Here is a 26099-nt window from a genome sequence, read left to right as displayed (position 1 = left end):
AGGCTAGTACTCTACCACTTTGAGCCACAGTTCCACTTTGTGTTTTCTGGGGCTTAATTGGAGATAAGAGTCTCATGGACTTTCCTGCCCAGGCTGACTTTGAACCATCATCCTCAGCTCTCAGCCTCCTGAATAGCTAGGATGATTGGTGTAAGCCATCAGCAAACAGCTAAATCTGTATTGCTTTAAGGCATTAAGTATGCAGTAATTAGTTCCAGCCACCATAAGAAACTGAGGCAAGGCTACTCTGTTAACGGAGTTCTTTCAAATAGTCCCATGAGGCCCGCTTGCCTCCCGTGCCCCATCTTAAGGGCTCTGCTGAGATTTCAGGTGAGTGGCTTTCTGGGCAGGTCAAAGCCATAGCCAAGGTGAGAAATATAAACACTAAACCTAGCACTTCATTACCCAGAGGTCAAAGGTCTCCAAATGTCATTAGGAGAGAGCCAGATGGCACAGAAGCCGAGACCCAGCGCTTGGAGCAGGTCAAGGACTTTATGATCTTCTTCCAACAAACACTTTTGATGCTTTTCACCCTTAGTCAGAATCAAAAGATTTTTGTCCCAACCAGACACATCCTGGCAAAAACAGAACATCTGAAGGAATTTAGTATGGTCGTTGGGGGACGGGAGGGCAAAGAGCACTAAGGAAAAAACAATAATGTTCTTCCAGCCCCTGCAGATGGGGCTCTCTCCTCCTTCCTCTGTAATTACCCTGACTTACTGCTGGCTCCCCCGAAGCCTCACCATTTGCCCGTGCTTTGGAGAAAGTTCCTTTGGAGAAACAGGGAAGGAAATTGTTCATCTAATACCTGTGGGTTCAAACTGCTAGACTTCAGATTTTTTCAAAAGAAAAGCTCCAGAAACATGGCACCCAGTGAAGACATCTCACCGGGCATGGGGTTGGGGTGAGTGTTGTTGTTGCCAGCCAGCTGAGTCGCCATGGGTACACCTGCTAAAGGCCAGCCTTCCCTTGGGAAATGAGCCATCGCAGGTGTGCAGCGTGGGTGGAGGGGAATGGTCGTAATAAGATGCACCTGTTGGAAGTGGCCTCACAGGGGAGCCATGGGAGAGCTGGGCCTTTTATTTTAAGAGCATCTGCTATGAAAGAGCTGATCAAGAAGGAGGGATGTAGGGAGGTGGGTGCCGGAATGGACGGAACTAGGTAGAAGAAGACAAAGACAAATAGGGAAGAAGTTGGAGGAAAGGATGGGGCAAAGGGAGGAACCAAAAGGAAACCAAGGGTGCTGAGATCAGATAAACTAATTGTTGTTTTGTCTTTGTTTTTCTTAAGAACTTAAGGCTGGGAGAAAGGTACACACACACACACACACACACACACACACACACACACACACACCCCAAGTCCTGACATTTTCTGAGAGGCCAATGTTCAATGTGGTCACTGTAGTTAGTCCGAAGTCATCTTTTGTCTAGAAGCCTTGAGATATAGAGGGAGGAGGGAGCCAGCTGCCAGGGCTCCTGGCAAGCAGGAGCAGCTCCTTAGTTTCCTGCTTCTTCTTGCAGGGCCTGTGGCAGGTGGAACTCCAGCAGAATGGTGGCCTGGAGGGCAAAGGCCAAGGACCTCACAACTCACCTGGGCAGACTGGAAATGCTCACACCACAACTAGGAAAGTGCTACATGTAGGAAGGGATTTCAAGCTTCAGCTAGGCTGTGAGTGACGGGCAGCCAGGGAGAGAGGCAGGAAAGGAACATCTTAGAGAAATGGAACTAGGTGGATTAGAGAGAGACAGGAGAGGAGAGAAAAAGATATGGAAAGTGCAAATGGAATTTCCTATAAGAAGAGGGAAAGGAAAGTAAAAGGAAGTGCCACACAGATAGGGAGCCTTTGTAAAAAATAATAGTAATAATAATAATAGTACAGCTTAAAGGCTTTCACTCTCTCTTTTCACCCTGGAAAATATATACAGAAAAGGATAATGAGAAAATCAGTGATCCATAGTCCTACCATCAAGAGATCTCTTTTTTTAAGCATGATTGAAGTATTATTGGGACAGGACAAAGAGTGCATATTCAAAGTGTGCATCACAATAATCTAGAGATCATATTCCTCATTCGCCAGTTTCCTCCTGCGCTTTTGGAATCCCCGTTCTCTGTCGCTTCCAATTTCACCTCCTCTGTTTGCTAATTAACTATAATATAGAAGTCTTTGTTTGAGGGATGATTAGGGCTTGTGAGATACATTTTAAACTCATAGCCTACCTTTAGATAAATAACATAATACACGAGCTACCTCATATATTACATAATATACAGAATACATTATTATACAATGTCACTGATGTATAACATCTTTATATAATAGATTAATATAGGCATATACAAACTATATAACATAATATGCAGTGAGACACCCCCCCTTCCTATCTCAACAGCATACTGGGTATGGCATATACCTATCATCCCATCTATGCTGGAAGAATAAAATAGAATCCTGGACATAAACATATGACCCTATCTCAAAAATAACTGAAGAAAAACATGGATGGGGGTGTGTGGCTCTAATGGTAGAGCACTTGCCTAGTGAGTGGAAGACCTTGCAGACAGGGTAAACTCAGTACTTATTATTCCTGCTACTTTGATCAGAAACACAAGTACACAGCATGCTGGGTTGTTGTTTGGGGGGGGGCACATTTTCTTCTGAGTTATTTTTCTTCACACATTAGCCTCTGTAACACCATCAAGTAGATGACAGATATTAAGCAAGTACCTAAGGATAATATTCTCAAACACTTCGCAGACTTCATCCACCAAAAACAGTCCATGAAATCCAGGCACTAGTGGCTCACACCTGTAATCTTAGTTACTCAGATGTTTGAGAGCTGACAGATCATGGCTCAAAGCCAGCCCAGGCAGGAAGGTTCATGAGACTCTTGTCTCCAATAAACTACATAGAGAAAGCTGGAAGTGGCACTGTGGCTCAAGTGGTAGAGTGCTAACTCTGGGCAAAAGAAGCTCAGGAACTGTGCCCAGGCCTGAATTCAAGCACTGGGACCGGCACCAAAACAACAACACCTCAATGAACTAGGTTATATTATTATAATCCTCTCCAGTTTACAGTCACACAGTCTAGCTGCAGAGCCTGTGTTCTAGCCACTAGGCTATCCTGTGCCCACCAAGTTCAAAGGTAATAAGACGACGCAAGATGAGAGGGCCGCGACCAGTGGAAATGGGAATCAAGCCTCACTTGTCCAGAATTCATACTTTGGGGGCTGGCTCAACGGTGTCTGGGTGAGTCTGTTAGATAGGGAACCCAAGAAAGAGGCACGGTTTCTAGAACCCACAGAAACACTTGCTTGTCTCCTCATGACGAGCTCAGCCTCAGCGCTTTCAGGACTCAGCCTCTGGCTCCCAGGACGCGCCCACTGAAATGACTCTAGGAGAAAAAGATCCTCCTTACCTCAGCAGGCAGACAAGGACTGCCCGGAGTTTCCAGAGCAGAACAGAGGCTGCCTGGGTTAAGCCAAGATAGGCCTCACGGGCTGACTTGGCTTTTCACCTGTGCCCAGGGATTCCCCCCAAACCACCACAGGCTCTGCAGCAAGCCACTTCTGCAGGGAATTTCCATCACAAAAGATGGAATAGGCAGAGATCAGTGTGTGCTGTTTGGAACTTCCATTGCTTTGGGGGAACTAAAGTATTCTCCCGGAGAAGGGCAGAAGCAGACCACATGGCTGGATTCCAAAAGACTGGGGTGGCTTGACAAGGTACCCCATCTGTGCACCTCACCCTAAGAGAGATGCTTTGAGACTTTTCCCCCTTGCTGTGTTCCCTTAGAGAGAGTTGGGCCTCCATGAAAGAAACTTCCCGGCCATGTGCAGCCCAGCCCTACCTAGATTCTGGTTTCTTCCTTATATAAGCTCACTTGAAATTCTTGGAGATTGGGCTGGGAATATGGCCTAGTGGCAAGAGTGCTCACCTCGTATACATGAAGCCCTGGGTTCAATTCCCCAGCACCATATATATAGAAAATGGCCAGAAGTGGTGCTGTGGCTCAAGTGGCAGAGTGCTAGCCTTGAGCAAAAGGAAGCCAGGGACAGTGCCCAGGCCCTGAGTCCAAGGCCCAGGACTGGCAAAAAAAAAAAAAAAAAAAAAAAGAAAAGAAAAGAAAAGAAATTCTTGGAGATTCATTTCAACCCTTTCCCATCAAGATTACAGAATATCAGAGCTAGAGCTAGTAGGGGCTATTAAAATAAATAAATATATAAACTGGTCTGTGCTTCATATTTTGCTAGTTATGTCTACTTCTAGACAGCATCGTCTTTTATTTTGCGGGGGGGGGGGGCAGGGGAGCAGGGGGTCAGTCATGAGGCTTGAACTCAGGGCCTGGGAACCATTCCTAAGCTTTTATGCTCAAGGCTAGCACTCAAGCCACAGCTCCACTTCTGGTTTTCTGGTAATTAATTGGAGAGAAAAGTCTCACAGGCTTTCCTGCCGGGGCTGGCTTTGAACCCTGGTCCTCAGATATCAGACTGCTGTGTAGCTGCGATTACAGGCAAGAGCTACCAGAGCCCTGCCAGACTGTGTAATCTTGAACCTTGGACTCTTGTCACCTTGTCCTCTGCACTACACTGCCCTCTCCTGGCAGTAGAGGGAAGTTGCCTTTAAGACATCTGATTTTTCAGGACAGGGTTTAACTTATGGGGTCTGTGGACGCCTTCCAGGCACAGACTGTCTGCAGAGGGATTCTAGAAGTTATCTCTGGGCTGTGTCTCTCCTTGGGTGTCTCAATCTCTACTACACCCCTTCTTACCTCCGGGAGCTCCAGTTCTTCCCCATGAAGGATGGAGTAGGTAAGGAAGAGCACAGCGCCAGGGTTGTGCTGAGGAGAGGAGTTCCTTGCTCTTCTTTACTTCTTGCCTAGAAGACGCTCTGTTCTGGGCAGGAGAAACCATATCCCACAACATGAAGGGATATGACATCACAGGCCTTAAAGGAAATCCACAAGGAGCTCAAGGTTTCCATTTCCCAGGGCAACAGTTTCCATCTATTCATCTCAGACATTGCAAGGATCACAATTCCAAATGCCTTCAGGAGCTGACAAGAGACTTGCATGGGTTGCAAAATAGAGGTGAGAGGAATGGCCTATTTGGCTGGCCTTTCATGGTAAGGAGTCCTGTGTGATTTTATCCCAGTGGTATAGTAGATGGAGAACAAGTATTAGAGACAGATCGGTGTCAGAATCTTACTTCTGCCTCATGCCAAGTAATCTCAGGAAAAATGAGTGAAGCTGAGTACACTGTAATGACTAGTCAGTGAATCAGAGACAACCTTCCTACTGCCTAGGACAATTACCAGAATGACATGAAATAATAAATGTCTTCAGTCTAAGACATGACATGGAAACACAGATTCATAGTCATGGGTATTATTATTATGCTAGCAAAGCCCCCAACAGCTGATGTACCTGATTTAAGAACTGTTGCCCGGGGCTGGGGATATGGCCTCGTGGCAAGAGTGCTTGCCTCGTATACATTAGGCCCTGGGTTCAATTCCCCAGCACCACATATACAGAAAATGGCCAGAAGTGGCGCTGTGGCTCAAGTGGCAGAGTACTAGCCTTGAGCCAAAAAAAAAAAAAAAAAAAAAACAAGCCAGGGACAGTGCTCAGGCCCTGAGTCCAAGCCCCAGGACTGGCCAAAAAAAATGAACTGTTGCCCGCCCTCCAGTGCTAGCTGGACACAGGATAAAGGCCCTTCAGACTAAAGATCTCAGAAAAAAGTTAAGATGAGTGGAACTCTTATATCATTATTGAAGTTTCAAAAAGGGCCAACTAGGGAGACCAACACACACAGTACAAAAAAGGCTTATGTCACAGCAAGGTACACTCACAGCTTTGTGTTTTATTTTGTTCGTGGGGCTTGAAGTCAGGGCCTGGGTGCTGTCCCTGAGCTTTTTCTGCTCAAGGCCAGCACTCTACTACTTTGAGGCACAGTATAACTTCCAGTTTCCTGGTGGTTACTTGGTGATAAGGATCTCACGAAACTTTCCTGCCCGGGCTGGCTTTGAACTGTGATCCTCAGATCTCAGCCTCCTGAGTAGCTAGGATTATAAGCATGAGCCCAGATACTCATAGCCTTTGGCTGTTTGTTTGGGGGATAGCATCTCACTATGTAATCCAGACTGGCCTTAAGTAAGTCAAGATCTTCCTACCTCTTCCAAGTACAAAGGATTATAGGTATGCACTACCACACCCAGATCACAAATCTTTTTTTTTTTTGCCAGTCCTGGGCCTTGAACTCAGGACCTGAGCACTGTCCCTGGCTTCTTTTTTTTTTTTTTTTTTTTTTTTTTTTTGGCCAGTCCTGGGCCTTGGACTCAGGGCCTGAGCACTGTCCCTGGCCTCTTCTTGCTCAATGCCAGCACTCTGCCACTTGAGCCACAGCGCCCCCTCTGGCCGTTTTCCATATATGTGGTGCTGGGGAATTGAACTGAGAGCTTCATGTGTAGGAGGCAAGTACTCTTGCCACTAGGCCATATTCCCAGCCCCCCTGGCTTCTTTTTGCTCAAGGCTAGCACTCTTCCATTTGAGCCACAGGGCCACTTCTAAGCTTTTTCTATATATGTGGTACTGAGGAACCGAACCCAGGGCTTCATGTATAGAAGGCAAGCATTCTACCACTAGGCCATATTCCCAGCCCACAAATCTTTTTTAAAGTGGCCATTCCTGGGATTTTTAATGGCACCACTAGACCTTTCTAGAGCAAGAGCTGAAAATGAAGCTATGGTTGCGGTAGTCCCCATTGGAGACACTAGATGGCGATAGATTCTCACTTCAACTGCCCTGGCTTTCTGCAGCCACTCATGGCTGAAGTGTACCGGCTTTAAACGACATTAGATTTCTTTTTCTAGGCATCTTTTGAAACGGAACAGGCTTTGGGTGACATTCCGCAAGATGTTATCCCAGCCAGCTATTCCTCACTTTATCCGAATAAGTGAGAAACTACTTACCAAGAGCTCAGTGTGTGAATGAAACCTTGCTTAACAGCCCTTCAGGGATGTGTTGACAATCTTCCTTTCCTCCCAAGCCTCTTGCTACTTCCAGGAAGCTCCAGAAGAATCATAGGGGATGAATGGCAAGTCAAGGGGAATTTGGAGCTGGGCACGAGCATGGTTTTACAATTGGGAAAACTGATGCAGGCCCAGAAAGAAGTGTGTTATCCAAGCGGGGCTTCGGTGGCTCACACCTCTAATCCTAGCTACTCTGGATGGAGGATGAGATCTGAGGATCGAGGTACAAAGCCAGCCCTGGCAGAAAAATCCCCGTGTAACTCTTACCTTCAGTTAACCACTCAACGACTGGAAGTAGAGCAATAGAGCACAAAGAGGCTCAGGAACAGCACCCAGGCCCTGAGTTCAAGCCCCACAACTGACAAGACCAAAAAAAAAAAAATTCCTCTTTCTTTCTTTCTCTCTTCCTTCTTTTTCCTGCTTCCTTTCTTCTTTCCTTCCTTTCTTCATGTCTTTCTTGTTGGTATTGAGCTTGAATTCAGGGCTTCATACTTGTTGTGGCTGGTGTTCTACCACTTGAAACATGCCTATAGTCTGGCTTTCTGATGCTTAATTAGAGATGGTGTTTCATGAGCTTTTCTGCCCAGACTGGCATTGAACATCGAAGCTCTGTCTCGCAGCCTCTTAAGAAGCTAGAATTGCAGGTATGAACCACCAAGTATCCAGCTACCTATTTATAAAATATGTAACTAAAAACCATTCCTGACCTAGACAATGGAACAACAGATGCATATGTGGTAAGCAAACATAGCAACACGTTAAGCATAGTATCTAAACAGTATGCAAGTGAATGGGCAGTTTCAATTTGCTAGTTTGAATTTCCATAATAAAAAATTAAGAAGAGTAAAGGGGAGATATTAAGGATAATGTAGTTGGGCATTGGATCCACAACTGCATGAATATAAAAGTCACTGTATCTTACATAGTACGTGGGTGAATTGTATGGCATGTGGATTATATCTCAATAAAACTTTAAAAATGAAAAAAAGAGGATAATGTAATGAGCCAGGAATGGGTGGCTCATGCCTGTAATCCTAGCTACTCAGGAGGCTGAGATCTGAAGATTGTGGTTTGAAGCCAGCCTGGGCAGTAAAGTCCATCACCATAAAGCCAGAAGTGGAGTTGTGGCTCAAAGTGGTAGAGTGCTATTCAGGAGCCCAAAAACTCAGGGACAGACCACAGGCTCTGAGTTCAAGCTCCAGAACTAGAAAGAGAAAAGGAGGAGGAGGAGGAGGAGGAGGAGGAGGAGGAGGAGGAGGAGGAGGAGGAGGAGGAGGAGGAGGAGGAGGAGGAGGAGGAGGAGGAGGAGGAGGAAGGGGAGGAGGAGAAGGAGAAGGAGGAAGGGGGAGACAAGGAGGAGTGGAGAGGAGGGGGAAGGAGAGGGGGAGGAGGAGAAGGTAACAAACACCTGAATAGGCCCCACCCAAGTCTAAGAAATCCAACCCCCTTTATTTTGATGTTCAGTCTCCTGGCCATTTCTCAGTACATATTTTACTATAGTACACATGTATACAATTCATAATGGGTGTTCCAGATAAACCTATCATTAAACTGAAAACACTGTTGAATCAAAAATGCAATTACCACACCTAACCTACCAATCATTGCTCAGCCTAGCCTAGTTTTTTTTTTTCTTTTTACATTTTGAACTAGGTCTTCCTATGAATTATAGACAAGCATGGAACTCAAGGTCCTCCCACCTGAGGCTCCCAAGTGATGGGATTCAAAGCATGAACCACCACATCCAATCTTACAGACACACTTATGGCAGCTTCCTACATGGGGCGGGGGGGAATCACCTCCTAACACAAAACCCATTTTATAATGAAGTGTTGAATATCCTGTGTCATTTATTCATTATTATAGGTGAAGTAACAAATAGCACTATGTGTTAGTCACACAATCATTTTAAGTTAGAGGCGTTGTAGTATAATTTCTCATGGTAGAATTTCTTGAACTTTTTAACAATTTTTCCTACAATATCAGTATGTAGATCAGACTGGCCTTGAACTTCTTATCCTCCTGCCTTAGTCTCCTGAAAGTTTTTAAGCTTTATATACAAGTTTTCACACTGTGCTATTTTTTTCTGTGTCTTCTTCTTTTTTCTTTTTTTTTTTTTTTTTTGTTTGTTTGTTTGCCAGTCCAGGGCCCGAGCACTGTCCCTGGCTTCTTTTTGCTCAAGGCTAGCATTCTACCACTTGATCCACAGCACCACTTCTCGCTTTTTCTATATATGTGGTGCTGAAGAATCGAACCCAGGGCTTCATGTATACGAGGCAAGCACTTTACCACTAGGCCATATTCCCAGCCCCTGCATTTCTTGTTTAAGTTACTGTTTTATTACCTTTAAGCAGCTGTACCAAGGGATTACCTTTCAACATAATCAGTTTATGAACACAATGCTCTTGATTACTATCACCCCACCCCCCTCATCCTTCTCACCCACCCCTCCCAATGCACCTATCCCCTTACTTTTCGTCATTTCATAGGATATGCACTGGGTCTTATGGCTGCCTTCTCCCGGCTCCTCGCTTTACCTCCACCCACCCCCCCACCACCGCCATGTCTCAAGTACTAGCTTCCTGAGCTTCATTTTGTTAGACCATGTCACTTGACATTTTTTAGCTATGAGATTTGTCAGTGGTGTTTTCAGGTATTCAGACTATGTCATCAGAACACGTCTCTCCATTCTGCTTTCTTCTAGGCTGGCTTCATTCTCGGAGGCCTCTCTGCACATGTGCTGGCAGTCCCTTCTCATCTCTGGGCTTACTTTACCATCTCCGGGTCCTCATTGGACCCGATGTTCATCCTGAACAGATCGAACTCCATCTCTCATTGGCCCAACCAGGGACATGCATTCTTCCAAGTCAATCTCATCAAAGCCAAGGGGGGGCTGGGGATATAGCCTAGTGGCAAGAGTGCTTGCCTCGTATACATGAGGCCCTGGGTTCAATTCCCCAGCACCACATATACAGAAAATGGCCAGAAGTGGCACTGTGGCTCAAGTGGCAGAGTGCTAGCCTTGAGCAAAAAGAAGCCAGGGACAGTGCCCAGGCCCTGAGTCCAAGCCCCAGGACTGGCCAAAAAAAAAAAAAAAAGCCAAGGGGACTGGCAGTGGGGAAGGGATGATTTCCTGGAGAAAATGGGAGGAATTGTTACCAAATGAAGCATGGCTAGAGGCTACACAGGCAACCACAAAGGCTGAGGACCTCACCACTTCCATACACGCACCTTGAACTCTGCATGTGTCACACTGAGTGGCATTCACAGATCTGCACCCCCAATTTGTCTGGGACTCATCTTCTATCTCCTCTCCCTAAAGTAGATGCAGCTCAGAGCCCCAAAGGTAAGGAGCAGGGACCTGCGGACTCCATTCCATGTCCCAACACAGCTGGAAGTGGACTTCACAAATAAAGGTAATTGTACACCCTACTGGGGTGAATTCTGTGGTATTCATTTTTCAAAAGGATTGCAGGTCTTCCGCGGTATGGTCCCATTTATCTGAAGCACTCTGAAACCAAAAAGAGATGGCTGGGGAGGGGGACACCCGGGTGTCCGTGGGAAAATGGTGCAGCGGCTCACGGGTGAGGTGTGAGCTAGGCACAGAGATCCAGAAATTACTACTGTGCAGGTGGCAAACGACAGGAATGCATGCGCACGTGCACACACACACACACACAGTCGAGCAAATGACTTCATCATTCACTCATGTTGAAGTCAAAAGTCATTTCATGTGCTCGCTCACAGTGATCTTTGCAATGAGAAAGCAAGATGGGATTCCCGTTTCCACCTTTTTCTGTCTGGCGTGCATGGTGGCACCTGCATGAGTCACTGAGTTTTCATGATGGCTACACAATGTGCTCAGCAACCCCCCTGACAAAGCACCTCTACCATTACCATCTCCTTCACCACCACAGGCGGTGACTTGCCCCTTGGCCGTGTGGTAACTGAGGGAGCAGCTTCCCTACCATAGCCACTTCATCCTGCGGATCTACAGTGTCAACCACATCTTCAATAATGTGGGCCTATTCTCTATGCAGAGAACTTAGCCACCAATATCAGTTCCTGGCTGTGGTACCTGTAACTCTTTATGACACTTACCAACTTACAGGACTGCCGCACTGAGTGGTAGGCCTTTGAGAACAAGGGCATGTCCCAGGCATGATTCATTCCCTGATGTTCAGCAAAATATCTGCATGTGCCCTAATAAATGTGTTTAATGAATGAATAAAAGCAGCCCGCATCAGTAGCACGTGCGGGTGGCTCACACTTGTTATCCTAGTTTCTCAGGAAACCGAGATGTCAAGATCAACATTCAAAGCCTTTGAAGCATGTGCATATGGAGAGACCAAAGGAGGACACTCTCAGGAGAGGGACACAAAGGCACAGTGTCTGTGTGCCTCTGATCATATAAAAGAATATTGATCAAAATGAACTCCAGGGGACTGGGGATATGGCTTAGTGGCAAGAGTGCTTGCCTCGTATACATGAAGCCCTGGGTTCAATTCCCCAGCACCATATATATAGAAAATGGCCAGAAGTGGCACTGTGGCTCAAGTGGCAGAGTGCTAGCCTTGAGCAAAAAGAAGCCAGGGACAGTGCTCAGGTCCTGAGTCCAAGGCCCAGGACTGGCAATAAATAAATAAATAAAGTAAGTCTTAAAAAAAAGAAATGCATTTTAAAAAAAATGAACTCCAGGGCTGGGGATATGGCCTAGTGGCAAGAGTGCTTGCCTCCCATACATGAAGCCCTGGGTTCAATTCCCCAGCACCACATATACAGAAAACGGCCAGAAGTGGCGCTGTGGGCCAAGGATCAGAGTGCTAACCTTGAGCAAAAAAAGAAGCCAGGGACAGTGCTCAGGCCCTGAGTCCAAGCCCCATAACTGGCAAAAAAAAAAAAAAAAAAAAAATGAACTCCAGGAAATGGAAACAAACAAACAACAACAACACCAAAAAAAAAAAAAAAAAGATTTGAAGCAGCCAGGGCAGAAAAGTGTGTGGGACTCTTATCTCCAATTAACCAGCAAAAAGCCAGAAGTAGAGCTGTGGCTTATGTGGTAGAGCACCAGTCTATAGTAAAATAGCTAAGGGAGAGTACCTGGACCCAGAGCTCAAGTCCCATTACCAGCACATCAACAGGACTTAACTGTAATTGTTTAGGGTTAGGCCTATCTCTTACCCGTTCCACCATCAGTAATAGGTGAATTCACAATGCATTCCTTTTGCTTTCAGCACTTGAATTTCCTGTGGGCTATTTATCTGACACATGGATGGTTGCCGCCATTTTAAATGGGAATCTATTAGAGCCCCACCCCCACCCTTGCAAGAGATCACTTGCTGCTGCCCATGTGGGCCAGGGAATGATGGTCCTCCACCTCAGGGAGAAGGGATCCACAGAGGCTGAACAGGACTGAGAGCACAGGCATTCAGTGAAGACCACCTACTGTAAGATGGTGGTAGCCCAGGAAAGTGAAGTAAACACATCACCTAGTAATGCCTGGGCTTACAGGTGACTAAGATGGTCAACTCGAGCGGTCTCTATCCAACTGCTGGTTAAGAATCAGCTACGGGGGCTGGGGATATGGCCTAGTGGCCAGAGTGCTTGCCTCCTATACATGAGGCTCTAGGTTCGATTCCCCAGCACCACATATACAGAAAATGGCCAGAAATGGCACTGTGGCTCAAGTGGCAGAGTGCTAGCCTTGAGCAAGAAGAAGCCAGGGACAGTGCTCAGGCCCTGAGTCCAAGCCCCAGGACTGGCCAAAAAAAAAAATCAGCTACGGTGCCTTTCAAGTATGGATCCTAGCTCAACAGGAATCCCTTGGGCTGGGGCCCAGACTTTCTTTTTTTTTTCATTCTCCCCAGAAGATTCCAACAGGTTAAAAATTTCCAGTTCGAAATAAAAATCTTGCTGGGTGGGGGTGGCTCATGCCTGTCACCCTAGCTACTCAGGAGATTGAGATCTGAGGATCTTGGTTTGAAGCCAGCCTGAGCAGGAACGTCTGTGAGACTTCATCTCCAATTAACCACCAAAAAGCAGGAAAATGGCACTGTGGCTCACAGTGGTAGAGTGCTAGCTGTGAGCAAAAGCAGCTCAGGAACAGTACCCAGGCACGCTCAATTCAAGCCCCAGACCAGCACCAAAACAAACAAGGAAAAGTCTTAAAATTGAAAACAACCTTTTCTGAGCTTGGGTACTGCATACTGATAAAATCCATCCCTAATTACTAAAGTCATAGAAAAGTAATCACTCTGGAACGTTGTAACAAAGCTCAAGTGTTTATTAAGAATTAAAAATACTGTAAATAAGCCATACCGTTCATTTCACAGTAAACTAAACAAACCTTTTTTTTTTTTTTTTCCTTTTGCTTTTTGGCTTTTTTTTTTTTCCTTTTGCTTTTTTTCCTGGAAGGGCAAGATGGCCATGAAAGAACAATACAGCTCAAAGGGAAGGGATACAGCAATCAATCAGAGAGACGCAGGGCACACATCCTCACTGACAGATGGGTGGGGCTACAGCAGACCCTTCACCCACACGGAGTTAAAGATTCAGCCTACAATTCCCCCCGCCCCCATTCTTGTGTGGACAGCTCGTGACGATTTCTCAAAAGCCCAACGGGTCTCTTTCTGGGATGCTAAACCTAACGTATCACTGGGTAGCCTTCCTAAGAGTTGACCCAGATTGGCCACCTAGGACAAGGACAGCAAAGGCACTGGGCCTCTGGGTGCCTTACTTTCCCATTCACAACCATCTGGACTCTCACGTAGTGACCTCTGAAATCATGAGATGATTCAGGAATGGGATTCACACTTTGGGGGTGACCACCAAGTAGCTCATTCTTTTCAAATAAGCTGGGGGGGGATGGGGGGACTTTCCCCTTCCCCATGCAGAGCTGACACCTAGAAACTTGAACCAATTTTAAGTGGAAGACAACGAGTGAAAGATATCTCATAAAAACTTCAGCCAAGAATATAAAAAAATATGTAAAATCAATTTTCCTTAAAGACGATTAGAAAAAAAAAAAAGCGCCCCCTATTTTTTTTTTTAACTTGCAATCAAGTCTGCCAAACAGGATTTTTTTTTTTCAGGTTAATCTGCTTCTGTTAATCCTCAGTTGAAGCCGCTGTCATTTTTCTGACAGGACACACATCCTTTCTAAAAGCCACCTCTGACACAGGAGGGGCTGGGCCCTTGAAGCCCCCCACAAAGCAGAAGCAGAGACCTTAAGAAATCAACGGCGTGTGGTAATTACAAATAAATTAACTGAGCACAGAGTACAATGGCTTGGTGTTCAGATGGCGTCTTTTGTTCCTCTAGGGGAGACAAGAAATGGGAACGGGCACGTGGGAAGAAACCACCATTTTTTTTTTTTTTTGTCATGTGAAACTGGACTTGGAATGGGGGGCGCACCTTGCACATACAGTTCATTTAGATCTTCTCGTGAATCTTTTCCACTTTTACAAACAATCGATCTAGATCATTCCTCAGGTCATCTAGCAAACCCTTGGCTGATTCTAGATTGTTCTCGTTGGTTTCAATTTTGACCGAGTAAGCGACCAAACTGTCCACGGCAGTCCTGAGCATCTTCAAGTCCGACTCCACTTGGCTCACTGAGGATTTCAGGCTGTCTAGGGAGGCAAGCTTGTCCAGGAAGTCCTGAGGAGGCAGGCGGGAGGCCTGGGCCTGGTCCTGGCTGAGCAGCGTGTGCACCTGCTCCTGCACCTTCTGCAGCGACTCCACGGTGCTGGGCAGCTCCCCCACGCTTCTCTTCAGGTCCTCCACGTCGCTGTAGAGGGCCAGCTGGGCCTCCCCGAGGCTCCTCACCGCGCCGGCCAGGGCGTCCTTGTCCGCCTCCGGGGAGGACCCCAGGCTTTCCAGGCGCCCCTGGAGCACACCCAGGCGCTGTTCGTGCTCCTGGCTCTTAGACAGGAGCGACTCGAGGCTCTCGGTCTGGCGCGCGGAGGCCACCTGCACCGAATGGACTCCATCCTCGACGCTCTGGAGCCTGGAGTCCAGCCCCTGACTCTTCTTCTGGAGTGCATCGAAGGCATCGAAGCTGGGGAAGTCGCCGTCTTCCTGGGGCCTCCGGGCCTCGGCCTTCAGCTGGCGTAGCTCTTCCTCCAGCCTCCTGATGTCCTGGGGGAGGCGGGACGTGGACTCCTCGGACTGGAGGAGTTTCTCGGAAAGGGCCTGCAGGGCGGCGCGCTCCGAGTCCGCCACCTCCTTGAACGCCTGCTGCTCCTGCTTGAGGCTCACCAGCTCCCGCACCTCGGTGTAGATGTCAGACTCCATGGTCTGCAGCGAGCTCCTCAGGGCATCCATGTCCCTGTCCCTGGACTTCACAGAGTTCTGTATCTCCGTCACCTCTTCCTTTAGGGCCTTCAGGTCCTGCTTGTACCCCTTGGATTCTTCCAGAGAGGCGACCTTTGCCTTGACGTCATTAATTTCCTTCTGGCTCCTCTTCTGGACTTCGGTGAAGATGGCGATGTTGTCGTTGATGGACTTGGTGAGCTCCGTCAGCCGCTCCTCCACCGTGTTCTCCAGGGACGTGAAGTCCCGTTCGCGGGCGTCCTTCACCACATGGATGCCGTCCGAGAGGTCTTTGAGGATCTCGTTCTGCAGCTTCTGCAGGACTTCACTGATGCGGTTGATCTCACTCTCACCCTGCTTCACCACCTTCTCTGTGAGGTCCTGCTTATGCTGGGAGCTTCGCAGGATGGACTCGAAGGTCCCAAACGTGGCTTGCAGGGACTGCACCTGTAACCCAAACCCAGATGTGAGCCGCAGAGAAGAGCTGGGGAGTTCTACATGGTAGAGCTATTCTCTCCCCCCACTCCCCTCCTCATCCATTTGCCCGGAATCCAGGCTCCTTCTCTTCTAAAATGACACAATTTTCCTTCCCACATTTAGTCCATGTGATTGCAGGGACTAACCCTAGAGCCGACTCCAAGGGCTCCAGGAATGGTTCATTACCCAGGAACAGGCCTACAAGCAGGCTGACAAGGCAAGTCAGGACTACAGGAGAAGGAACTTCCCCCACCAGGACTGCTGGCTATGGGAAGAGACAGACCTGGAGCTCAGACCAGCACACAAGGGGTGCTTACTTGTCTAGAGAGCAAGGCAGCACAGACAGAAGCAGGGAGATGGGAGGATCAAGTTCCTCAGACATCATCCAAACCCCTGGAGACAGCTAGAGCGACTCTGAAGGAATCTATTCTTCATCAGTTCTCTCTCTCTCTCTCTTTCTCTCTCCCCAAGACAATCCAGACTGGATTTCTAGCTCTTGTGTCTCCCTAAGTTTTCATAGGGAAGAAACCAAGGCACGTGGAAACATGGGGCTGGGAATCAGGAGACAAGGGTTCAGAAGTCTCTGCTCATGGGTTCCAGCCGTAGGGTCCTCGCTAGCATTCCCTGTCCTGTGAACACACCGCCATCTTCCTTGCTGTGTCACAGGCTCGATCCACACAAGTTCCGTCCTAAAACAATAATGATCTGAGAACTATCCTAGGAGCTGGTCTAACTGACTATACAGAGGATGAACCCAGGCCTTATTCTGGTAGGATGATGATGATGTCACCTACAGTGCTCCACTGTGGAAACTTTGTAAAGGGGAGAAGGAAGAAAAGTCCACCTGGGTGGCCCTGTCTCGAACCTAAAGACTGAAGTTCAAAGCCAGTCTAGGCAGAAAAGTCTGTGGCCCTCCATCTCCAAACCAGCTAGCATCACTAGCTAGGCTATGGAGGCCGAACTCAAGTGACAGAGAACCAGCTGAACAAACGAGCTGAGCAAGTACAAGCTCTTAAGTTCAATCGCAGAACTGATTTTTTTTTTTGTTTAAGTGGTAGAGGGATTTTCAATCAAATATACTGTGTAGATATTACATAGATTCTGATCAAGCCAAGGAAGACCATTTGGGGGAGAAGTGAGGAGATCCGATAGTCAATGATATTCCAGAATCATTAACTTTACCAGATGCCATGTGCTATGTTTTGTAAAAGGAAATAGAGACGGTGTCATATACCCATAATCCCAGCCACTCAGAGGCTAAGGAAGGAAGACTGTGAGTTTGAGGCCAGGTGGAACAATACTATAACATCTTCATGTCAAAAACAAAAACAGACAACAAAAGTAAGTCAGGCTATGGTGGCACACGGCTGTAATTCCAACTATGAAGGAAGCAGAGTTGGCGGTTGAAGGGCAGCAGGGGGAGGGTGGGAGTTAGTGAGACACTATCTCAAAAAACAAGCCGGTACGACAAGTGCAACTTATGCAGTACAGCCCTTGCCTCGCAAGCATGGATCCCTGGTCCCTGGAGTTCAAACCTCATGACCTCCCAAAAAGAGAAAGAGAGAGAGAGAGAGAGAGGGAAGAGATCAAAGAATAAGCCAGGTGTGATGGTATGTGCTTGTAATGCCAGTTATCCAGGAGGTACAGATAGAAGGATAGTGGTCTAAGGCTGGCCTAAAGAATCCACAAAGGACTGGGAGGTGTGGCTCACGTTGTAGAGAGCCTGCCCAGCTAGGCGCAAGGCCCTGAGTTCAAATCCTAGAAACACATACACACACATACACACATACACATACATACACACACACACACACACACACACACACAGTAAAAGAAAAGAAACTAGTTAGTTCCACTGCCCCCAGCCCACCCCAGTTCCACGTGACTTTGGTCTGCCAGGGCAACACAGGCGACTCTGAGGGCCTAGAAGCCCTGAACCTGCATGCCCTTAGTCAATCTTCACAGTAAGGGCAAGCTGCTGCTCTACTGGGACAAGCAGGGCCACTTTTCAAGAGCACATAGGGAACAAGACATGCACCCAACAGATGCAGAGTGGTTCAGGGTCAGGCTGCTTTACATCCAGCCAGGAAAATAGGAGGGGGACTAGGGATGGAACCAAACGAGTCCAGAAGAATACTAAGTTTATCCTGTTCTTTTTTGCCTATAGTTCAACACAACAATGATATGAGGTATGTGTTGTATTTTTTTTAACAAAAAAAATAAAATTGTGTGGGCTCTGGAATCAACCGCCCAGGCTCAAATCCTAGTTCTGACATTTTCAGGCTGGGGTGATCTTGGGCAAGTTACAGCCTTGGTTTGTTCAGCTGCATGAAAGGAACGAAAATAGTACCTGACTCATAAGACTGTCATTGTGAGAATTAGGTGAATTCATAGTCATAGATGTAACCTGCATAACTGCCTAACACACAATGGAAGCTCAATCCAATACTTCAGAAGCCTAGAGACGCTAGCACCATCCTTAGACTCAAGGGCAGAGGGCAGAATCCGCAAAACCCAATGTGAAACAGGGCACCTGGGCTCTAGTTCCAGCCAAACCAACACCCAGCGAGCTCAGCGAAGTCACATTCATCCCTCATGTCCAGTTCCTCAGCTGCTAGCAAACAGGACGCCCAAGTCCCTTCCATCCACTTAAGTCTCTGATTTTAAGATAGATGATCCTAAAGTAGTTGGGGACTTCAGAATAGCAGAAAACTAACTGCCCAACTAAATACAACCTGTGGCATAAAGGGACTCTTTGAGAAGTACCAGAGAGAGCTGGTTGCTAAAACCAGGTTGCGAAATCAGGCTGTTCTAGCATCTTGCTCAAAACCGAAGTGGGAAGAGGTGAGCCTGGTACCTGTGGCGTGCCACAGTCCCACCAGTGCTTGTTCAAAGAACCCAAGAATGAATTCAGAGCAACCCCTGAATGATGACAACTAAGACGGTCCATTTCCCACCCAGTCCCCAGCTACTACCCCTCACCTGGGCTAACACATTGGAAGGTGATTCTATCCGAAATTAGAGATGGCACCAAACCAACCCACCCCCCAATGCTCCTAAAAACAAACAACAACAAAAAACAACAGTGCCCCCAACCAAAGAGGTTGTGAGTTGTTTATAAATATGTGTGGAGACCTCCTAATAATCTGTATGTATGGGATATGTCTATTCTCCCAAAATATGTGGAATGCCTAATATGTAGGGCTGGGTGAGATGCCAGAGATAAAATTATGGCTAGGACAGGATCCTGCCTCCAGGAACCTGACTGGGGTGGTGGGTGGAGGGACTGGGTATCCAGGATGGCTGAGGTTTAATCAGAACCCCAATAACCACTCAAAGTGTTAACTAGTTTAAAAAAGAAAAGAAAAGAAAGGAAGAAAATGGGCACTGATGCCTCATACCCATAATTCTACTCAGGAGGCTGAGATCTGAGGATCCAGGTTAGAAGTTAGTCCAGACAGGAAAGTGTATGAGACTCGTACCTCTAATTCACCACCAAGAAGGCAGAAGTGGAGCTTTGGCTTACGTGGTAGGACACTAGCCTTGAGTGCAAAATGCTAAAGGACAGAGCCCAGGTCCCAAACTGCAGCCCCACTCACTACTGGCACAAAATAAACAAGTGTAAATTGTTGGAGCAGAGCCTCAAAATCCCAGGAGATGCTGAATTCACAAGGTGAAGACTTCGGCCCGACACACCCACTTGTGTCTCCATGACAAGCGCTGACACGGTCAGATAAAAGCACATTCCAAGCGCACGACTCCCCATCTGCACAATGGAGACAAGCAGATGAAGAAACACAACCAGAGAAGTCACTCGCCCACACACACACTTCTCATGAAACCGCCCGTACCAGCCTAAGCTACTGCTATAGTTCATTTCTACCACTCTGGTTGGCCAGGATGCCATGGGCTCCTTGAGGACAGCCAAACTCCCACTGTTTACTGAAGCCAAGCGCCATCACTAGACCCGGCTCAGGTGCCCCATCTGCGCAGTGACACTAACCAGTACCTGCTTCCGGGGCGGCTGTGAGAACTGCCACCGAGGCTGAGACGCACTTCACTGGATGTCTAGCCCGTGGCGAATACTAATTGTGAAGAAGACACCACTAAGGACAGAATCTCATCCCCAGCCAAGACTCAGAGTTATGCCAGAGTTCAAACCTCAGCAAACCAATCATGACTGACTCCTGGGTAGAAAATAACCCCCACAGTGGCTACCTGAAGTAGGCAGGAGTGACCAGACACGGAGCCAGATCTTAACCCTATTCTGGGCAGGCCGAGGCTCCAAGTCAAACTTTAATTGAACATTTACAATGTGCTGGGGGAAATAATCAAATAAATGGCAAGCGGTTACGAGGGCTGTGGCAGTTACATCTCAGTTTGAGTCCTACCTCTGCTGCTTACTATGTCTCCATGCCATTGCGTGGCTTCCTCGACTTCCTCCTCTGGGAAATGGGCTAGCAAGAACACTCAAGAGTGCTTCTCAGAGTCAAAAGACCAAGCATTTTCAAGTAGAAATGCACAATAAATCTAAGACACTGCATTTGATTGCTTAATTGTACTAATCAAAAGAAAGGTGGTCAGGTCACTAACTCAGCATGGCTGTAGAGCCATGATGATTCTTAAAACTTCAGAGAATGTCCGGGAATATGGCTTAGTAGTAGAGTGCTTGTCTAGCATGCATGAAGACCTGGGTTTGATTCCTCAGTACCATATAGACAGAAAAGGCTGGAAGTGGCACTGTGAACAAGAAGAAACTCGGGGACAGTGTCCAGGCCCTGAGATCAAGCCCCAGGAGGACTGACAAATTTTTTTTAAAAAGGGTATCATCTTTCTCTTGTGTGTGGATGGGGAACTGAGCCCCCTGGGACCAAATAATCTGCACACAGCTGTAATGAAGAACGGGTAAGAGCCACAAAGGAGGGACTCACAGAGAGACAAGGCGAAGTGCAGAGCCAACACCTAATTTCAACTTAGATTGAAGACCTCAACTTCCAACTTCCCCTCTCACAATCTCCTAAATATTACTCTGCCTGGCGCGGTAGCCACTTTCTGTCCCTCAAGGAATGATCGCACCCCGACCCGTGTGTTCTTCACATTCCTTATCAACACTTGATTGCCAATTAAACAGGGATTGAGGCCCTAGGAAATCCCATACCCTCTCTCTCCTCCACCTGCACAGGGGGTTACACCTATTTACATTTGTTCCATACATGTGATGTGGCCTGTGCTCCTCCAAACCCCTCATGAGGCCTACGCAGTCCTATGACTACCAGCCTTCAATAAATATTATGATTGATTAGCAAAGTAGGTGGATGAGAGAGAGGAAGTGGGTTAGAGCTTATACCTCAGTGGGAGTCTATTTTCTTTCTTTCTTTTTTTTTTTAGGACGCTTTGACAGTTCAGGATAGTTTGCAAAGCAGCACTGCCTACTGAATTTCCTTAGAAAAGCCACCTCCTGTGGCCCGCAGCACTTAAGCAGGCTGACTCATTCTGGTTGCTCTACCAGTCTTTTAAGAGGAAATTCCTAATGCTGCACACTCCACACAAGTAGAGAGACTTGGCAAGGCCAGCAGCATGCTGGGAAAAGGAGACAGCAGTTCCGGGCTCAGAAGTGGCGGGATTTTTTGTTTCAGTCCTCTGACTGACTTTCATTGAGTGATGACGTGGGTGGAGGATGGAGGGAGAAATGTGAAGGAAAGGCCTGCACTTGGTCTGGTGAAACTACAGAAGGGTTTTACAATTCTATCTTCAGAGCTGGATCCAGTCACCCCTGAAATGGGACACCCTTACTGGGCAGTGGCCTGGATTTTCTCCTAGGATCTCCCACATCCACTGGGAGGAAGTGGGGGGGGGGGGCTTTGTCAATTCACCCACTCTCTAAATCTCAATTTTCCAGTCTGGAAAATGGGAGTCCAAACTGCCTGTCTGTCTTCCCTCCCTCCCTTCCCAGAATTGCTCTGGGGATTGGATAATGCATGAGGAAGCTCTGCAAACCCCAGTTAATGGGTCTACCTGTACTATTCACACACACACACACACACCCGTGTGACCTAGTATTTTTGGCCTCCCCCTTCCAGCAAAGATGAAGTAGGCTACTTCAAACGTCCACATGGGCACGCTGATCTAGGAAAGGTCCGAGGGACCTGAAAGATAGAAAATACTGTCTCTGAGCTTAGCAAGCGACTAGGAATATTCGCTTTTCCTTCCCCACCGCTGCTCTCTGCCTCTATTAAAAGCGGGCTGAGGAGTCTCCCACCGGGCAGGGAGGAGGTGCAGGCCTGGCCCCCGGGGATGCGCTGGCTGGCTGGCCTTCCAGCCTCCTGTTACGGACAACTCTGCTCATTCAGCGGTTGCTAATCCAGAAAGAACGAGAGCTCCGCAGGGCCTGCCGGCCTCCTTCTAGGTCGCTGCTAATGTCCGGTGACAGGCGGGCCCCTCGGGCCACCCTGCCTGGATGGCCTGGGCCATCCACCAAGCGCCCCATCCCATTGACACACAGGGTCTGGGACGCCTTGGGGGACGAAGGGCCGGTGGGGGTCGGGGTGGGGGGGGGGGGGACCCGGGCTGGACGCCCTCCCCCAGGAAAGGCAAGTGTGTGGAAAGGGGTGTCCGACCACAGGGCCCAGCCAGCAGGACCCGGGGCGGGCGGTCTCGGGGGCCGTGGCGGATGGAGGGGGGTGGGCACTCGGGCCGGGGGTGGGGGATCGGGACGGTGGGGGTGCGTGTGTAGCGGAGGGGTGGGGAGGGGGTTGTAACCCACCTTCTGCTCGACGCCCTGCAAGCCCTGGCCCAGCTCCTCCCGCTGCCGGGAGAAGTCCTGGTGGCTGCGCCGGACTTGCTGGACCTCGTCCAGGACGTGGTGGACGCACCAGCCCGAGAAGGCGGCGGCGGCCACCAGGGCGAGGTAGAAGAGGAGGTGGAGCGCGCGGCCGAGGCGGCGCGGGCCGGCGGCGGCGGCGGCGGCAGAGGCGGCGGCGGCGGAGGACCGGGCGCCCCCGCGGTGGCCGCCCCGGCCGTGCGCCGGGGTCTGCGGGTGCTGCTGCGGGTGCGGCGCGGGCGGCGGCGGCTGCTGCTGCTGCGGCGCGGGCGGCGGCTTCCTGGCCACGTCATCCGCGCCGCCCGACGGGTGGGCGCCCTTCTCCGAGGGGCTCGCGGCGCCGTGGCCGCCCTTGGAGCCCCTTTGTTTAGCCGAGGGCATGGCGGCGGGCGGGCGGGCGGGCGGGCGGGAGGGTGGCAGCGGCGGGGCCCGCGGCTCCGAGGCGAGCGGCGCGGAGCGCGGGGCTCTCGCTCGGGTTCCCCCGGGGCTGGGCGATGGGCACGCGGGAAGGGAGCGCGGCGGCGGCGGCGGCGGCGGCGGGCGTCGGAGCGGCCGGGAGCGCGGGCGGCGGGCGGGGTAGGAGGCCGCGGGGAGGGAGGGGGCCTCCGCCGCGCCGACCCCGCCTCCCGGAAAGGGAGAGCCTGCCACGCACGCGGCCGGCCCGCGGCCACGCCCCCCGCCGCCACGACCCCACCGGGGGGCGGGACGCGGACGTGGGAGGCGGGACCCGGGCCTGCCGGAGGCCGCGGCGGGGCGCGGGGCCCTCACCGACCCCCGCCGCAGCTTCTGGAAGGCGGCCGGTGGCGGGGGGGGGGGGGGGGGAAAGGGTGGCCCTGCCCGGTGGCCCCGCGGGAACCCCCCCTCCTGTCCCTTCCCAAGCTGTGCGTGGGAGGGGCTCCCGGAGTGGGAGTGGGGGGCCCAGGGAGGCAGGAGAGGGTGTGGGCTAAGGAGGTACCACACACAGAGTCTACACAGGCTCTGAGGGGGGGTGTCCCTGCGCCTTAGCACAGAAGCCCCCCCCTCTTTCCAGATCTCTGGGAGGGAGTGGAGGGGCTCCCGGAGTGGGAGCCCACCCCACTCTTCCTGATGTTGAGCTGGAGGGTCTGGGGGATGGCCCCCGGGCCCCCCCACCGCGGGGTGGCCTGTCTTCCCTTCCCCAGGACTTGAAGGTTGGAGGGTCTTGGGGGGATGGCCTCCCTGGCCCGCCACCGCGGGGTGGGCCTGTCCCTCTTCCCCAGGATAAGAGCTGTAGGACATGTACGGTTGAGAGTTAGCCAAGGGTCTTGGACTGCAGCAAGTCTGTCCATTAAGCAGTACCTGTTGGCCCAGCTAGTCTGCCAAGGACAGCTCTTCTCCGGACTCGGTTTTCATTTGGGGGAGCGGGGATCCCCAGTGGAGGTCCCCAGCTCCATGCCCAAAAGCCAGCCTTAGCAGCACTGAGTGGCTACAGAGATCAAAGCTATCATCCTTACTTTGGGAGAAGGAAATAGAATCATGTCAGGTCTGGTGTTTCAACAATTTACGTGTGCTCTTAAAACCCTGAAAAGAATTATTTTGCCATTTTATAGGAGGGAAACTGAGGCTAAGTCTCCTCTACTCTCCTCCCCCCTCCCCCATTGATTGGCTCAAGGTCACACACAGCTATGATTTGAACCTAGATCTGCTTCTGCCAAAGCCAGAGCTGCTTCATCACCTCCGAATGGGAAGGAAATTGGGACCCAGGGAAGTTAAGCAACTTGCCCACTCTTGCCCACTTCCCCTGGCAAGGACAGGTCTCCCCTGCCTTTCCCCTCTACCTGGTGTGTGCAAGAGTGCTGTCTGTACCCTCTGATGCCTATACCCTCTTCCGAACTTTAAGAGAAGAAAAACAAAATACTTCCAGTCTCAAGGGCCAAGTTCAAATAACACAATGCCATGCTTTTCCTCTAATAACACTAAAAAACTCAACACCTTTTACAGGACTTAGCAAATACTGCAAGAAGAGGTGATTGTGTGTGTTAATTCACTACAACGAAGCTTTGTTGAGGCCCCACTGTGTGCTAGACAGACACGTGTAAACTACCAGTCTCCCCTGAGAACAAGAAGAAGCTATTGCTTACACTACCCTTTGTATCTCACCTCATAAGCTGCTTTAAAAACAAATCTAGTGAATGAATGAACACGTTTGTGCTTGCCTCCAGGAATCTGCAGTGCATCTGGAGAAATAGGCAGGCACACGCTAAGGGCTTGACATCTACCAGCTGAGAATATACAGATAAAGAGAAACTTGGAAAGCAAACCTCGGGCTGCACAGAGGACATAGAATGAATGATCTGAAGAATGGATTTGCATAGGAAGAGCTCAGGGATGTTATTTCTGGGGTGGAAATGGGGTGAACCCAGGACACCTGTCTTGCACGAAGGGTGTGTGCATACAGAAATGAGCTGGGCGGAGTAGATTCAGATTACAGAGGCCAGCCAGACAGGCTGAGGACTCACTATTACTGTGGAGGCCTGAGGAAATTAGAGCAGGTTCCAGTCCAACATAATCATCTGCCCCAGCTAGACTGGAACAACCCAACATCAGCTAACACAAGGAGCTCAAGAAGAAGCCTTCTGCTCCAATAGGGCACGGAAGTCTTGATCTGTAGGTGGCAGATGGCAAAGGAAAACATCACACGATGCTCAGAAAAACCTTGTTCAGCTAAGTGTGAATTGCATTTGAAATCTCTAGTGCACAAAAGGAGATCACTCTCCTTCAAGCAGCCATCGCTGTTAGGGCAGAGCAGTGATAATGCCAAGCTGGGGCCCAGCCATGTTCTGGCCTGGGAGGCAGGAACCCTGCCTGGGTTGAGCCAGGGCTCTGCCAGCTGAATTCTATGACCTTGAAAGGTGTCCTTAACACCCCTTCTTTATTTCAAGGTCATCCCTTCTGTAAATTTCACCTCTAAAGCTCTGTCTTACAGGACACTGGTGGCTCATGCCTGTAATCCTATTGACTTAGGATGCTGAGATCTGAGGATCATGGTTTGAAGCCAATCCCAGCACAGAAGTCTGTGAGACGCCTATCTCCAATAAACTTCCAAAGCCGGAAGTGGATTTATAGCTGACGTGGTAGAGCACTAGCTTTAAACAAAAAAGCTCAGGGACAGCATCCAGGCCCCGAGTTCAAGCCCCAGGATCAGCACAAAAAACAGAAGGGAAGAGGAAGGGAGAGAGAGTAGAAGAGGGAGGAGAGGGGAGGGGAGGGGAGGGAAGGGAAGGAAAAGGTGAAGGAAAAAAAGATGTTTTTTATTTGGTACATCTTTCTTATTGGTATATCTCTTAGGGAAAATGATAATCTGTTAATTCACTGATACACACATTTATATTTACTAGTACCGGGCTTGACGTCAGGGCCTTGCCCTCTCACTTGGCTTTTTCACCCAAGGCTGTTGCCCTACCATTTAAGCTACACCTCCATTTCTGGCTTTTTGCTAGTT

The 26099-nt window shown here is 49.3% G+C and overlaps 1 protein-coding gene across 1 annotated transcript; it reads right to left on the bottom strand.

The window, feature by feature from the left end:
• Positions 1-13291: 13291 nt before the first annotated feature.
• Ckap4 (cytoskeleton associated protein 4) lies at positions 13292-23193 on the bottom strand. The gene is made up of 2 exons (XM_048356677.1): positions 22583-23193; positions 13292-15789 (listed from the first exon to the last, which is right to left on the bottom strand). The coding sequence occupies exons 1-2, from the start codon at positions 23018-23020 to the stop codon at positions 14461-14463; spliced, it is 1767 nt and encodes a 588-aa protein (XP_048212634.1). The 5' UTR covers positions 23021-23193; the 3' UTR covers positions 13292-14460.
• Between the last annotated feature and the right edge of the window lie 2906 nt (positions 23194-26099).

This window comes from Perognathus longimembris, chromosome 1 (genome assembly GCF_023159225.1).
Source record: "Perognathus longimembris pacificus isolate PPM17 chromosome 1, ASM2315922v1, whole genome shotgun sequence".
NCBI lineage: Eukaryota > Metazoa > Chordata > Mammalia > Rodentia > Heteromyidae > Perognathus > Perognathus longimembris.
Note: the sequence above shows the minus strand (reverse complement) of the source record. Positions and strands in the feature narration are given on the sequence as shown.